The sequence below is a fragment of the Antennarius striatus genome, chromosome 4 (assembly GCF_040054535.1).
Source record: "Antennarius striatus isolate MH-2024 chromosome 4, ASM4005453v1, whole genome shotgun sequence".
In the NCBI taxonomy this organism is placed as follows: domain Eukaryota; kingdom Metazoa; phylum Chordata; class Actinopteri; order Lophiiformes; family Antennariidae; genus Antennarius; species Antennarius striatus.
In genome coordinates this window covers 4,988,647-5,004,612 of record NC_090779.1, presented here as the reverse complement: position 1 = coordinate 5,004,612, position 15,966 = coordinate 4,988,647, and the positions used below count along the sequence as shown (strand labels likewise).

General features: G+C 42.1%; 1 protein-coding gene across 4 annotated transcripts in view; it reads left to right on the top strand.

Moving 5' to 3' along the window:
• Positions 1-13,966, top strand: part of septin15 (septin 15) — a 37,915-nt gene extending 23,949 nt beyond the window's left edge. For all 4 annotated transcript variants that reach the window (XM_068312313.1, XM_068312312.1, XM_068312315.1 and 1 more), the window contains exons 6-13: positions 1,956-2,073; positions 2,240-2,332; positions 2,990-3,086; positions 8,646-8,697; positions 9,355-9,480; positions 9,668-9,803; positions 10,254-10,399; positions 11,172-13,966. In XM_068312313.1, coding sequence (XP_068168414.1) covers positions 1,956-2,073; positions 2,240-2,332; positions 2,990-3,086; positions 8,646-8,697; positions 9,355-9,480; positions 9,668-9,803; positions 10,254-10,399; positions 11,172-11,211 — 808 coding nt within the window. In that variant the 3' untranslated portion in view covers positions 11,212-13,966. The remainder of the gene's footprint in view (positions 1-1,955; positions 2,074-2,239; positions 2,333-2,989; positions 3,087-8,645; positions 8,698-9,354; positions 9,481-9,667; positions 9,804-10,253; positions 10,400-11,171) is intronic.
• The last annotated feature ends 2,000 nt before the right edge of the window (positions 13,967-15,966 follow it).

Sequence of the window (15,966 nt, the reverse complement as noted above, 5' to 3'; positions counted from 1 at the left end):
GCTCCCTTGAGGACTAGAATGTGTTCTTCACTGCCACCTATCACCATCGTTGTGTTTGGGTCTCGATGGCAGCGCCGTGCCACCGATGAGTGTTTTTGGTATTTGTCCGGAGAAAAGAACCCGTCGACGCTCTGACCGCTCTCTGACACAAAGACTCCTTCTTGAAGTGAACGTATGCCTCACATCTTCCTGTCTCCTGTCGTCTCTGCCAGTGATGCTGAGGCGAATGTGGGTGTGTCTGTGCCAGCCAGTGTTCACGGCCCACTGTGGTTATATAACCCAGTTCTGCTCATGCTCAGTAGAGATCTGCACTCCATCACCAAATCACCCAATCAGAGCGGAGGCTGGAAGGAGCTCCCAGACGCAGGCCTGTGTTCGTCTCAGACACGCGTTCTCTTTCTTCTCTCATTTTGTAGTGTGTGTGTGCGCGCACACACACGAGTGCACATCAATGTGTCATTGCCTGTTTGTGTGGTTGCAGCACCAGCCTCAGTTCTGTTTCCAGGCAGCCCAAATCCACTCAGTCTTGGTAAACGTTGGATCCACATGGTTCCAAAACATCCTTGGATCGTTCATAAACTGAAGTCCTTTTGGCAGACAGAATGTGACGGTGTTGTTTTCTGCCAGCGAGTCGATCGTCGTCTGTCCCTTCTCCGACCTGTTATCATAATTTTGTTGGCTTGAACTCAGAATACAGCATGGTTTCAAATCAGCTTTTGAATTGGTCCATAAATGAGCAATCATTCGCTTAAATTACATTAATTCATGCTTCTATCACTCCAGTCTCAACCTTCATGTCCTGAAGCAGCTGCAGGACTTCCATCTGTAAATCATGTGATAGAAGTAGAGTCGTGTTCATGTCTGTCATAATAAAGTTTAGACTGCCTGCGAGGTTTTAGAACCCAAGATGGCAAAAGGTGAAAGAAGGACAACATCAAACAGTTAATTTAATGCTACTGATTTGATAAATGACTGTTTGTGATTTACTGTAACTCAGGAGGGAAGAATGTTTAGAGATCCCACAAGCACCCAAAAGTCTCTTAAAAGTTTCTGCCGCTGTAGTTGCGTTTCAAACCAGACATGCAGACTCCTGTTTTATCTGTGACCAAGACTCCTGATGCTGCTACCCTGACCCCGGACCCCGGTCTCACTGAGTGGCTCGGAACCCACTCGGCCCGTGTGCGTGGTGAACTAGTGAACCACTCAGCAGCTGTTTTTGGGCCCTCTGTATTTCTGCATTCCTGGAGATGTATACCTTGACAAGTCTTTAATTCACCGCCAGTGCAAACACACATGCAAACACACACACACACAGCGATGGCACTCATCTGTCCTTCAGGAGCATTTTTGGATACCCTACTTGAGGACATGTCAGGATGAAATAACCAATCCTGAGCCACAACAGTTCTATTTTTACAATTTTCCTCCTTAATGCACTACATGTTCACCCTCCCAGTACACTGCCTACACTTTCAGGCATCCCATCAATGTTACGCTGGCCCAGAGCTGTGAGTAGAACTGAGCAGTAGTAACACTTGTCATTCAGACAAGTCGAGCTTGTAGGAGTATCACAAAGACGATCCTTCACCAAACCAGAAAAACAAATCTGGCAGTTGTCAGCAGTGAAGAAGAAAACAATCTGTCGCTCAGCTTCCTGCGTTGTTTCCAGTCCATCTGCTGGTGACCCCCTGAACTGCATCTGCTTTGACATGCCTCTCCATTCACAGGGCGTATTACCATGTCTGACAGAGCTGCTGATCCACATCTATGTCACGGTGATCAATGTCAAGTCCATTTCAGCTTTTCATTCATCAATGTCCTGTAAAAGCTTTTTTCTTTCTCCGGGGCTCAGTAAACCCGGAACAGGCCACCACACCGCCGCTGGCTCTGCTGTTTGAAATGTGTTGTTTGTGATGCTTTTGTGATCATTTATTTCTGCCTGTCTGTCGTTTCAGTCTGAAGCCACTGGACATCGAGTTCATGAAGAGACTCCATGACAAAGTGAACGTCATCCCCCTTATTGCAAAAGCTGACACTCTGACACCAGAAGAATGCCAGCTTTTTAAAAAACAGGTGTGTGTGTTAGTGTTGATTTCATTCTCAGGGAACAAAGAGGATAAAATGCCAAATTCTTAAATGTATGGATTGTTAAACAAGACCTTTAAAAGTCTTAAACATGAATGAGATCCCATAGTTTGTACTTATGACCTTCATTGAGATTACTTTCTTCCTTCGCCAGATAATGAAAGAGATTCAGGAGCACAAAATTAAAATTTATGAATTCCCAGACACTGAAGATGATGAAGACAATAAACTCATCAGAAAGATCAAGGTAATGCACCGAACGCTGTTGTTTGACTTGATTTGAGGACTTTTGATTGTTCTGAGCCAGACGACAGTCACAAACACTGGAAGGTCAGTCTGTCCTTTGGTCTGGAGCCAACCCCTGCAGCTGCCCCCATCCCGTTCCCTCATTCCTAGCAGCATACCTCCAGAATGTCTCAGCAGCTCCATAGACAAGAACGCTGAACAACTTTGATTAACAAATGCTCATGGAACTTCTGCCTCTGCCTTAACATTTCTCACAGCATGTTTTATTGGCAAGAACTTACAAAGCAGTGAACTGTTGTAGTGACTAGTAATAATACCGGTAATAATAACAATAACAATGATGAAAACTTTATTGAAAACCTTTCATTATGAATCTGACCAACAAGACTGTCCTAAGAGTTCAAAATGTATAAATCTATTCTAGCCAGTTAGCCTTGTTGCATTATCTTGTTGTTTAAATCCTCCTCTACATCTAAATAAACTTCTAATGAGTTACGAGTCTTGCCAACTTTGTAACTGTCGACAAGATGGCTTACAGTTCAGTGTGTCGATTTGCGGTGTTATATCAACCCACAGATGAACCTGAATGTAAATGATGTGAGGGTTGGTCAGTTGCCATAGCAATGATCCATCAAACATTTTGTCCTTTTCCCTCCAGGAGAAGATGCCGCTGGCTGTGGTGGGCAGCAATGTGGTGATTGAGGTGAACGGGAAGAAGGTCAGAGGTCGCCAGTATCCCTGGGGTGTAGCAGAAGGTAGGTTCGCTCAAGTCCGCTGCCACACAGGAAGGCTTCCATTTTTGTGGCCACAAAGCGAGTTCCTCTAAAAAAGGAAAGAGGTGTGCACACTGAAAGAATTCACACACGGGGCAGCAGTTGTTTTGTTTGTTTTTTAATGTCCTCTTTTATAAAAACACATGACTCGGCAGAGTGGTCAGACGATGATGATGATGATGTTGATGATGATGATGCATGTGGGTGTCTGAAAGTCGGTGTGTTTAGATGTCTAGAGCGCTTACAGGATTATCTCAGTCATGGTGAATGCAGCATGATGTTCCTCAGACCGTGAGACATAATGCATGATCTCCGCAGTGACCCTCTGTGTCCACTCAGTGTGTTAACTACCAGCTCACCCAACTGCTTGTCAAAATGTGTTTGCAGCTGAAAGTAAGATGAGAAGTTCAACCTTTTTAAAGTGAACCACGGATCTTTTGCTGCAACATAGCAGGACAGGATTATGATAGACCTGCTGGAGCCTCAGAACTATTTTTAAAAGACAAAGGTTTTAGTGACATTTATTTTGGTTTGTGGATTAGCTTTTGTAAAACAAAAGATGGCACTAGAACAGAGAAAAAACAGACAAATAAGGCGAACTTCCAAAAAAGTGGTTCAATGTTCTGTTTTGGGGTTTTTTGTTTTGTTTTTTTGTTGGGTTTTTTTGTGTTTTTTTAGGGTTTCCATATCGACCAACAGCTCAAGTCGTATCTTAGCTTTTGTCCCAGATGGATTAAATCTGTATCCTCCTTCAGGTAGCTTTAAGTTCACCTGATCAATAGAAGTCGCTTCTCATTCCGTTATCATTGCAAGAACTCCTGCCTTGATTCCTCTTTGATTGTCTTTGTGTTGGTCAGGTTTGTATGTTGCAGTTGTACTGTAGATAATTGGAGGTCGCTGACCTGTGAGGTCATTCGGTGTTCAGATTTGAAGTGGCCTTTGGCAGCAAACGCTCTCACACTTGTGTTTCTGAAGGGAACCTTAAAGTCACCCACTGAGCAGACAGGCGTGAAGTTAACTGTGGTATTTTCACACCTGTGACAGCCACGTCTTCAGCCTGCAGACATGAGTGAATGGTTATCAGTGACCGGGATTGTTGAACACAGTGAAGTCAGTTTGTCCAGGATGTCCCTGAATGCAGCACGTTTTGACAAGCAGGAGTTATCTGGAAGTTATTTCACCCGTTCTCCCTTCAACCCTTTCCGTCCTGCGGACCATCCTTTTGGTGATTTCGTTCTTGACCCTGACGGGGATTCTGGAAAAGCTATAAAAGTGTATTGCATTATGGGAAATACTCCGTATGGCAACACGCACTACCTAAGCCAACCGACCAATCGGAGACCGCCAGAATGAACCGTCGCTCTAGATGTTGTGCTGGTTTTCATGTTTTTGATGGTCCAACTGAAAGATGATATTCTGTTTATATAAAGTACCATGATGCTTTGTGGTTGACCGTTTATCAGTCTTTCACTTTTTCATTCTTTCCTTTCTCTCTTTGTTCTTTTTTTCTTTGTCTATTCTTTCCCATGACTGACAGAGGGCATTTTTGGTAAATCAAACCATCTTTCACTTGGTTTCAGCCTCATTTTCTTCCCCTTTCCTCCTCCTCCTCCCCCCTCAGAGAGTCCCCCAAACTCTCCACCCACCTTTCCCTCCACCTTTCTGTTGCTGTGCTGTCTCATCATTAGGCTGATGGTCAAACCAATGCTCTGATCAGACTTGGGCTGAATACAGATATACTCAAATATAACATGTTCTGCTGCTGTGAATTCTTTAAATGACATGTTTGGAAATACAAAATACAGAAAATCATTCATGTGTCCTCAATAGGTTGTTGGCCCCTCTGCTCTTTGCTGACACTTGACACACCCTGATGTGTATCTATATTTAACACAGTCAGTATGTGAAGTTGTCCACAGTCTGTATGTTAGTAGTTTGAACATCAATTGAAACTGCTAATAGAACTAAATCAGAGCTTCACAGCATTCTGCTATCTGAGTATCACTGTATTATCTACTTATTATCTATTATCTACTTATTTTAGCTCATCACAGGTACAGGTAGGTAATGGTTTACATATCAACTGGGGAGTATAGTAAGTGAAGTATAGTAAGTGTCGGAGTGAAGGAAAGTCAATGTAGGTTTCAGGACATGATGAAATGATCAACCACTGAAAAAAGTTCCCATTTCATTTCAATCTACATGAGAACTTTACATTGAATTGAGACGCATTGTAACATCCACTGAGAAAAATAAGTTGATCTCTGCCTATTAGAAAGCTTATGGTGTATTTTAGAACTCTGTCAGAGACGTATCGAGATAAAAGCAAAGGGAATCTTAAAATATTCATGAGCCACTTGTTTGATCCTATTTTTATTTCTGAGTAGCGAAGGAACTCTAATGAGCTGATAGAAAGAGGTCTGGAGGGATGGATGATGTCTTCAGCACAAGTATTTCTTGCCACGTCATCCATTAGGGAGAATTATTGATGAATGTCATCAAGTCAAACTGTTGTGAAGGTTCAAATGTCTTCTACATTGTAGACCAGTCTCTGACTTTGTGAATTTAACTCCAATATGTGTTTATTCTACTGGTTCCCTGAAGCCCAATATGAAAACACACTTCAAACACACAACCTCAAGCAAGCCAAGATGAGTGAAACCATTCTAATGCGTCAAACGTTTGTGGACTAATTTTGAGATGTGTTAACGTCACATTAACACTAAAGAGCCTGAGCTTGTATGTTCTTAATGGAACGGTTTCAGGCTGGAAGCAGTAAACCCTTCATCAGTCAGAAAGGGAATATCAGTGGATTGTTGAAGGACACTTCTAATCAGGGCTATATCAGCTCATGGAATCCAGAATGTGCTGAGCTCTCAAACCTGTTGTGCTACCTGTGTGAGTTCTGTCACTGAGCTTCACAGCTGAATTCTTTTTACTTCAGACAGAGAGCAAAAATCTACAGAGTCCATCCCCAGCAGGTGGAACAAAGACATTCCTGATTCTCTGGGAGTGTTTGAACCATCTGATGTTATCACCAGTACACATAATGTGTGTGAGGTGCTAGCACGATGCACGAGGGCCAGTGACTTATTCACCTGACACATGAATGATTGTTTTAGTTGTCTCTGTTCCTATCACATTGTTACTTTCAAAACGTCACTCTAAGTTTTTAAAGGGTGATTTCACTTTGTTACAACTTTATTACAACTTGGGGCTTGACCCCTTTGTCCGACTCCATTTGATGAGGTTGATCAACCAGGCTAGGCTCAAAATTTATACTCGTACTCGTCTGGGTTGTCGGCAGGTTTAAAGCCTTTCTTGCTTGTTTTGTCCCAGGTCTGATGCTGATGTTGTCATGGAGAAAACTAGAGGCTGGTGCTGAAGCTGCAATAGAAGCATCAGTCTGTTACTCTGGTTCCCTTCTTTGCTCCAATGCTATCAGTAAAACAGTAACCATTTAGCTCCCGCCTCGCTTCACCGACGTGATTCAGCTCCAGAGAGCTGGAGCTGAATCACGTCGGCGACAGGTGAGAAGGTTGTGCAAAGCCTCGCTCTATCTTTGGAACAAGGAGAGGGAGCCGCCATCCTAACGCATTGCTATTAGTTTCATCAGCAGTTAACGGTGATTTAGCATTATCCTAAAGGGCATGAATCAGCATTTTAACCATTGAGGTAATGTGGCTTAGCATCATGAATCCTCACTCACTAGCAAACTTGAAATTTCAATGTAAGCCTTTTTAATGTAGAAATACATTTGCAAAAGCTACAGTCCACACACACACATACACACACACACACACACACACACACACACACACACACACACATGCATGCTTCAGATTAAAAGTTGTGTGTTATTGATCCATTGAAGTAGAGCAGTTCATCATCACGGCCTAAATGCACACTGCTAATAGACGAAGCACTCAGGCTTAAAACACCTGATGGACGGAGACGATTGACAAATCATTTTGAATTGAATACATTGAACTGAATTTAAATCAATCATGCATCAGGTATTTTATGCCGATGATTGAGAGAGAATTGGTGTATTATTAGCTCCAACATTTCTCCCCTGAGCCTTGACCCTACGTAGCTCCTCCATCTCTTTCCTCACTGAGACTTGCACCCTCCCGGCTGGTCATGCATAGATCATCACGTAACAGCCCCCCCACCCCCACCCCGCCGCTACGCTCCTTCTACAAGTCCTGTACCTTTAAGCCAATCATCTCGGACACTTGCAGGTTATGGTGTTGATCTGGGCCAAATCTGGGCTGAATCTGGGCCAAACGCGCCAATTCTGGCCTTGATCCGTGCCAAGTCTGAGCCATAACAAACCCAGCTGCTCCAGACCCAGATTTAGCCCCCGGTGGGCGCAGACAGTAACTGAAAAACCGTACCCCTCCCCTCCGTCAGAGCTCCCTCCTCTAGAAGAGACAAGAGGTCAATGGCTGGCTCTGGAGGCCAAGGGGCAGGACTGCTTAAGTTTCATCAATGGTAAGGTGTCCTCCTCATCCACTGCCCTGATGACCACTGGCTGCCATTGAGTGGAGGTTAACCAATGAGGAGCAGCGTATTTGATGAGGAGGAGGAGGTTGGAGATCCACAACACGGTCCTCTTGATTTAACAGCAGTCCTTTTCCAGAATCCCGTTTCATCGTATAACCATGTCTCTGTCGTAAAGATGAAAACTCCTCGTCTACTAACTGTGCCGTGTTGATAATGAGATCCTTCCTGTTTTGATGTCTGAGATGGAACTCTTTGTTTGTTTATTTGTTTATTTGTTCTAACTCTGTGGTGTCTGGGGAGATCAACAATGTAAGGCTATGATCAGATGGGAGGATTTCCTGTCTTGGGCTGGAAAACAGACCTTGTTGTGAGCGTCACATAAATAAATTACAATACGTCCAATCTTGTTAGAAATGTTGGAGGTGAATTCAAATGCTCTAAGATGATTAGCCTGTCAGCAAATTGCCAGCAGCTAATTTCTACTCTCCTGTTTGATATATTTATAGTGTTAGGTAGATTTTTATAACATCCAGCGGTTTTGGCTTCAGCTTCCTGACCAGAAACACACATCAGTGGGACAGAAACACGGTTGAAATCTCGTGTGATCATGGCCTCATGTTCCTCTGCCCTTTGTTCCTGTTGTCATGCTACTACTTGGTCTTTCTCACTGAATGGATGAACTGTCCGTTCTGTGGTGTACACTTAAATATGTGTGTTTGTAGCACAAGGTCTTCCAGGAGATTAATGACATCAATGTTTTGCTTACATACAATTAATACGTTTAAATAACGCACCATAGTTGTGTTGATCTGACCCACCAGTCAGATGTGTGTGTTTCTTCTCATTGTGAACCACAGATATAATACACAGTTATAAAACTACCTGTATGTATGTGTGTGTGCGTGCGTGCGCGTGTGTGTAGACCTGTAGAATCTGCAGCTGAAAGTTTTTCTGTCCTCATCCCCCTTGAGACATTATTGTGACTCATGAGAAGTGTAGTGTGTAATAAATCTCACTGCTTGTGTTTTTCAGTGGAGAACGGGGAACACTGTGACTTCACTGTGCTACGCAACATGCTGATCCGGTGAGGAGCACTACTCTGAACATTTATTTCATAAATGCTGCATAATGACTAATTATTTGACACACACGTGTGTTTCTGTCAAACCAGAGAGTCGATTAAAGGAGGCTGAATTTCCTCTGGTCACAGTATCTAATGCAGCCACCTTGTTCATGACGAAAGTTCTCTGAACTGTTTCTGACCTCATGGAATGAAATGCTTCACAAATCATGTCAGTTTTTGTGCTGCACCATCCGAAAGGTCAAAGGTCACATATTCAGTGTTGGTTTCTATCCTTGCCTCGAACTTGCAGATGTTCTCCAGATTCTCTGAACCTTTTGATGTTGTAGTCGACTCTTCGGATTTGTATTGAGAGAATCACTGTTGTCAGATTGATTGATTATTTGTTCACACAGATTTTCATGGAGAGATGAGATATGTTGTTAAAAAAGGAGGTTTTTCTTTGAAGTTGTTTTCATCCTCATTCATGAAACTCTCACCTGTGACCACTGGACCACTTTACCTGTGGGTTGAACCAATCAGGCGTTCCTCAACTTTCACAGTTGTTAACATTTTGTGGTTGTAAAGGAGTTACATGTTTCCTCTGGGCTTCTTTTTTTATTTTGCTGTCTTTTTTTACACTCATGTAAGTGATGGCGGTTGTTTCTTCCTCATCCATAGGACCCATATGCAGGATCTAAAGGATGTCACCAACAACGTCCACTATGAGAATTACCGCAGTAAGAAACTCGCTGCTGTCACCTGTAACGGAGTCGACGCTTCCAAGACCAAGGGGCAGCTCACTAAGTAGGCCCGATTGAACTACTAATCACACCACTCCTAATTTATTAAGTTGTAGTTATTGCAAAGGTTTTCTTTTTTTTTTTTTAGCAGCCTCAAGCATGTTCTAAAGAATGTTAGTTATTGTTTATCACCGTTGCTCGAGAGATTATTTTGTTAAATACTGTTAAAGAATGAACCTCATGGTCAACAGGAGTCCTCTGGCACAGATGGAGGAGGAGCGCAGGGAACATGTGATGAAAATGAAGAAGATGGAGGCAGAGATGGAACAGGTCTTTGAAATGAAGGTTAAGGAGAAGAAGCAGAAACTGAAGGACTCTGAGGTGGAGGTGGGTTTTCAGTGTGATTTCATAAACCTACTCCTTTGTGATGAAGAAATGGTACACTGCTTTTTTGATGTATGCTAAATGAAACAGCTGCAGAGCTTTCGTGTAGCTTTTCATGCAAGTATGTGACGGGGGGTGTCAGAGGAAGAGAGAGGACAAATAGAACATGAAGGTGTCCCAAGTAAGAGGGTGGAGATGAAAGAGACTGAGGTAAAGACGTATTTTTATCTGACAGAAGGAGACAGAACTTATCAAGGTTTCTTAAAACCCGTGGAACTAGTTTTCTAAGTACACAAATAAGAAATACGACAAATGTACACAGAAATGTTGTAGGTAATTACCTCACAAACTATTCCATCTCTATTCTTGACGAGTTTGCTCATTTGCGATGAGCACCCATTAGAGTTTTCTTGTCTTGGTGCTCAAGATCGTATCTAATGTTTTGACTGTCAGCTGGAGCGACGCCACGAACAGATGAAAAGGAACTTGGAGGCTCAGTACAAAGAGCTGGAGGAGAAGAGACGAGTGTTTGAAGATGAGAAGGCCAACTGGGAGGCGCAGCAGAGGATCCTGGAGCAGCAGAAACTGGATGCCTCCAAGTCAGTAACAGTCTCTGTTAACTGGATTTGCAAGATCTACAGAATGTGTGATGTGCATTCATTTAGAATTTTAAAAAATAATGCTTTTTGTTTGTGCTGTTTAGTAATTATTGCGGTTTATTGTTTTGTATTAAAATATACAAGCATACAGTCCCTGATATCCTCCATCATTAATTTTCATGGGTTTAGGGTCCAATTTCAATCGGAGCATGTTATTTTTTTGTTTGCTTGTTCTTTGGAGGTTTAATGTATTATATTGATGGGCTGTTAAAAATATCAGAGTGTAAAGAGTGATGGTCTCGTGTAAAAATGTTTAAAATCAGGGTGCTGTAACAGCAATGTGACATGCCCTTTGTGTTTAGGCAGTGAAATATTCTCACTATTTCTGGTCTCCTGTTGCAATGCAATGAAAAAGTCACATGACTGCCACAGATTAACACCCAGACACACAACATGACATGAGCCGCAGTCACAAATTTTTGCATCTGAACTTTTATTTATAAATCGCTACAGAGGATTTGCGATGTCTCAATATTTGGACATAATACATTTTCGGCTAACTAATTTTCCAAGATGAATGGAATATTCCTCCCCTATCCTGTTGGCACAGACAACAAAATCTCCAAACTTCGACCGTGAAACCACAAGTATCTGAACAACACAAACAAGACGTTGTTGTTGTGGTGTACCCCAGGGATCCAGTTTAAGCCCAGCTCTGGTGTTTACATGTTTTATCACGAAGTAACTTTGTCACCTCTTGTTTTTCACACAGGACGATGGAAAAGAACAAGAAGAAAGGAAAAATCTTCTGAAGAGAAACAACATGTTCCATCACTTTTACCCCTAATCCCCTCCCCCAAAAAATCAACACCAATTGTGGCGCTCCAAACACACACACACACACACACACACACACACACACTTAAACAGACACTAGGGTCACTCCATAACATTCCGTTGTGTTCCAACTGATGTGCACCATATTTAACATGATGCCCTTTTCTCACAACACATACACACACACACACACACACACGCCAAAACAGCGCCCATCCTCGTCTCCTTGCAGGGTTTCACTGTATCTGTTGAAACTTTTTCTTCTTATGGGGAATGCATGTTTTTGTGAAATTCTATTTTCCTATATTTCTTGATGACAAAGAGGAGAAGCCAGAGTTCCTCTGAACAACAGTACGGAGTTAACACGTGACAGGGACCATGCATAGCCATTTGTACACCTGTATTAGTGTTATGTTCCCTACATATTCCATATATTCATTCATTCATCTTCGATACCTGCTTCGTCCGTTGTCGCGGGTGCTGGAGCCTATCCCAGCCGACTGGGGGTGTAAGGCAGGGTATACTCCGATCGTGATGCCAGTGCACTGTGGAACCACAGACAGACAAGCAAGCACGTGTGCATGTGCATGTTTTAAGAGGTGGTAGGAAGCCGGAGAACCCACGCAGGCACCAGGAGAACATGCAAACTCTGTACACAGCGGGACTCGGACCGGGAACCGCCTTGCTATGCGGCGACAGTGCTACCCACTGCGACACCGTGCCTCCCATATTCCATATATCTGCAGATAAATGTACTATCCCTCTCCTTGACGCTCTTTGCGTTATTGTTCGTTCTCAGAGATTTAACGCAAGTGTATACACATTAACACCCTCAGTCATAAAGACCGTTTTGAGAAGGTTTCAGGAGGAGAGGAGGGTCTGTGGAGGAAGGCGGATAAGGAAACTGTAAGAAACTTCAGAGAAAGGAGTCAGGTGGAAAGAAGGCCAGAGCGCACCAGAGGGTTGGCCCACAGCTGTAACCAGTAGGTTCAGTGGCTCAAAACCACCAGGCAGGCTAGTTAATGGACCACTAGAAATGGGGAGCAGACATGTTGCCCAGCGGGGAATATGCTCGCATTATTAGTCAGTTTGGTTATTTTTTAACCCCTTTTTTCTGAATAATGGATCATTTCCTCCAGCTAACTTTTTGTTTTGGACATTGTACATTCACAAAGAGTTGCTGAATAGGAAATGATGACGACGCTAAAAGAACTTACTGTAATTTAGTGTTGGCAAACTTTTGCCATAAAAAGACACTTGACTCAACTTAAAACAAAATATTCCTATTCAGGCAGAGTAGAATAAATGAGACAGGATGGTAAAATACAGCTTCAAAGATGTGATTACAACAGCTTCCTGTAATCTGGACTTCCTGTCAGGACAGTGTGCGACTGGTCAGCAGCACACATTCAGGCTCTAGGCCTCACCAAACTCAACATGAGCCAAACCACTGATCAAAACGTGACCATTCTGAGCACTGATGTAGTCTGGCCTTAAACAGGGTTAAAGATGCAGACGTGTGTGTGTGTGGTGTGTGTCTATGGAGGTGTGTTTTTAGATGATGTGTCTGAGGTCGACAGTAAAGAAGGGAGTTTAGAATCTAGTGTAACAACTGCCACATTATTGCAGTGTTTCCTGTTTGAACAGAAGACAATATGCAAAGTGTTGTTACAGGTTACAGTCATACAAAGATGTTTTATATTGTGATGTAATTGCTGGTTGTTGTCATAGAATTAAACCCTGATGTCCAGCTTTCCCTGCTGTTTTCTCTATGTGTAAAATGTACAAAGGGACAATCGCTGAGGAAGCTGAAATATCCCGTGGACCTTTTTCTTCGTGGACCCCTCACAAAGACAAACATTTGGACTGGTTTGACAATCAGACCAAATGTTTCTCTGACTGTACTAAAACATATTACTGTATACATAAACACCGATCTCTGAAGCAGAATATGTGAAGTCCAGTTCTGAGTAAATTCAGTCAGTTTTTCCAGGAGCTGTCACATTCTAGTTTCATATTACTATATTGATAATACTAAATGTATGGTTGAAGAATGACCCCTTCATGTCCTGATAGTCGTCTGAAATGACTCCCAGATTCATCTGTTATTTTAGTAGTTTTTACTCGACTGACAGTCATCTTGATGCATTTATAGCAAAAGATGCTAAGGGGACAAACCTGACACCTTCAGCACAGTAAAATATTACCCGTATGGATTTGTTCATGATGGCCATGCATAAATAATGTACATACTAGAGGCTAGCCAGTGCCGTTTTGTTTCTTCTTTTTTCAGAATATTATATACCAGAAACAGAACTTGTATGCAGAACAGAACCTGTTATGTAAATCTTGTCTGAATACATCTCCAGACATTTATACAGAAGCATATATAGACTATACGCATCTATGCCAATGAGTACACCTTCTCAGGACTGCTCTGCTATGCTTGATGTTCTCTAAACCAGAGAAAAGTAATGCTGTGGTCCAAGTTAAAAGAATTGACTTGGCATTTTCTTTGAAATGCTTGTGAACCACACACAGTTCTGATAACACCAAGCTCAGATAAACATAAACAAACTTTTATGTGGGATTTTTTTTCTTTCTTTTGTAATATTTTCTTTTTTTTTTTTTTACATGTACACTGTTTTCTGCTTCTCTTGGTTTTATTGTGTTCTGTCTCTAACCATACATGGTTAATATTAAAGTTGACACAGTTATGCTTTAACTTTCTATGTGTATATGTATTATTTTTTCATGAAATAATATTAATAGTAATATTAAATACAGTTAAATATTAACTAGTTTTTTAGATGACGTTTTTGTCTTCTGTATAGAACTGATGACACTTCTGTCTCTACTTCTCCGATTGCCACTGAAATAGTCTCAACAATAGTTTCAACAGCAATTCCTAGAAAAGATGGATGTCTGTATTGTATATTAATCTTACCGTGAGCATGAAGGCAGATTCTCCCTCTCACCTCTTCAGCTACGTGGAAAGCCTCAAATGATTGATGCTGTCGGACTCGGAAGGAAGTGATTGTGGTGAAACAGATCAGTTAAATATAGAGGTTAACTGATCGGCAATCCTTTTATAGTTAATGTTCATTAAAGTCCCAAGCTTTCAACAAAAAACATGCAGAGAATAAAAAGATATTTTACGCACACATTTCAATTTTATCATAGAATCACCTCTAATATTTTCAGCAAAAAGTAAAAATTATAACATCTGTTCCTTAGAATGAATTTCAACATATTCTTTGCTGCTGCTGTCATTACATCCAGCTTCAAAGCGGTGATGTATTGTAATTGTCAGTGTTTGTGTGTCCGTCCGTTCAACCACCAAATATCTTCACAACCGTTGCTCATCGAAAGATGAGAGAAAAATCACATTACTCAGGCGTCAAAGGGGATGAAAATGAGATGATGACCTTGACTTTGAGAAAACTAGGTCAAGGTCAAATTTCAACTTTTGTACACTCAGGAACCGGATAAGATAGAAAGACGAAACTAAAGCTGTTATATTCGGGGAAGCAAGGGGACGAAAATTATATCACAACCTTGACCTTGGAAAAACTAGGTCAAGGTCAGATTTTCACTTTTCTACCTTTTTAAGTACACATGTCTGAAACCTGATGAGATATACAGTATTTTCCGCACTATAAGGCGCACTGGACTATAAGGCGCACCCTCAATAATTAGTTTTATAATTTCATATATATAAGGCACACCGGATTAAAAGGCACAAACAATAAAAAAATAAAATTTATTTAATAAACTGCAGCGGCTGTAGTTGCGCAATCCGTCCACTAGATAGAGCCGCGCTGCTCAGGCAGTCATGACTGCATTCATGACTTCCTGACTACCTTTGAATGGCCCCTATTATGTCAATAAGACATTCTGAGCCTCATCAAGGAAACCTGATCACTTGATCACTTTGCCATCTTAGAAAGAAGTCAACACACATATTAAAAAACCTGACATTAAAAACTGGTTAAATTCATTACGAGTGCAGTCAGTGCGAACAGAGCGGATTATTTCCTGATCTGAAGTTCGAGGCAGATATTTAACTCCGACGTTCATCTTCGTTTATGAATTAAATATTGTTTCGATCGATCGGTAGTCCAGTCGGAGGTGAGGTGCAGCTATTTGCTGCTGTGTGTCCTAAACAATTTAACTAGTTTTTAATGTCAGGCTGCTGATTTACTGGCAAATATGACTCTGTTTTACTCCTAGAACTGACTTTAACGTCGGTGTCTCACCGCCGTGAATCTCACAGCACGTCGCTGCAGACAGAATACACAAGCCTGAATGCGCCCCTCCGACGCCCCCCCAGAGCTATCAACTACATTTGTAAATCAATGCAGCACACCAGACACCTTTGTCTAGCAGTGACTCTGCTCTTGAAATTTCAGAAAAGGCTGGAAGTTCAGCTTTGAGGGTCTTTAATTCACCTTTATGCCAGTTTCTCCGTGTGTTTCCAGACTAATAGAATGTTTTACTACGTAATCACCAGTGCTCCTACAGTCCGCTCTACCGTCTGAGAGCAGCTCAGTCAGAGCCGGGACTTCGGTGACGCCCCTTGACTACCGTTGTTAGGGGGCGTGGGCCTGAGTGCCTTGTGAGGGGGCTCCTCTGGTGGCGGAGTGCGGCCAGACTGGCGGCCAGACTGCCGGCTTTTTTCAGCGATGTTTTTAACCAATATTAATATGAATATTAACCCATATACAAGA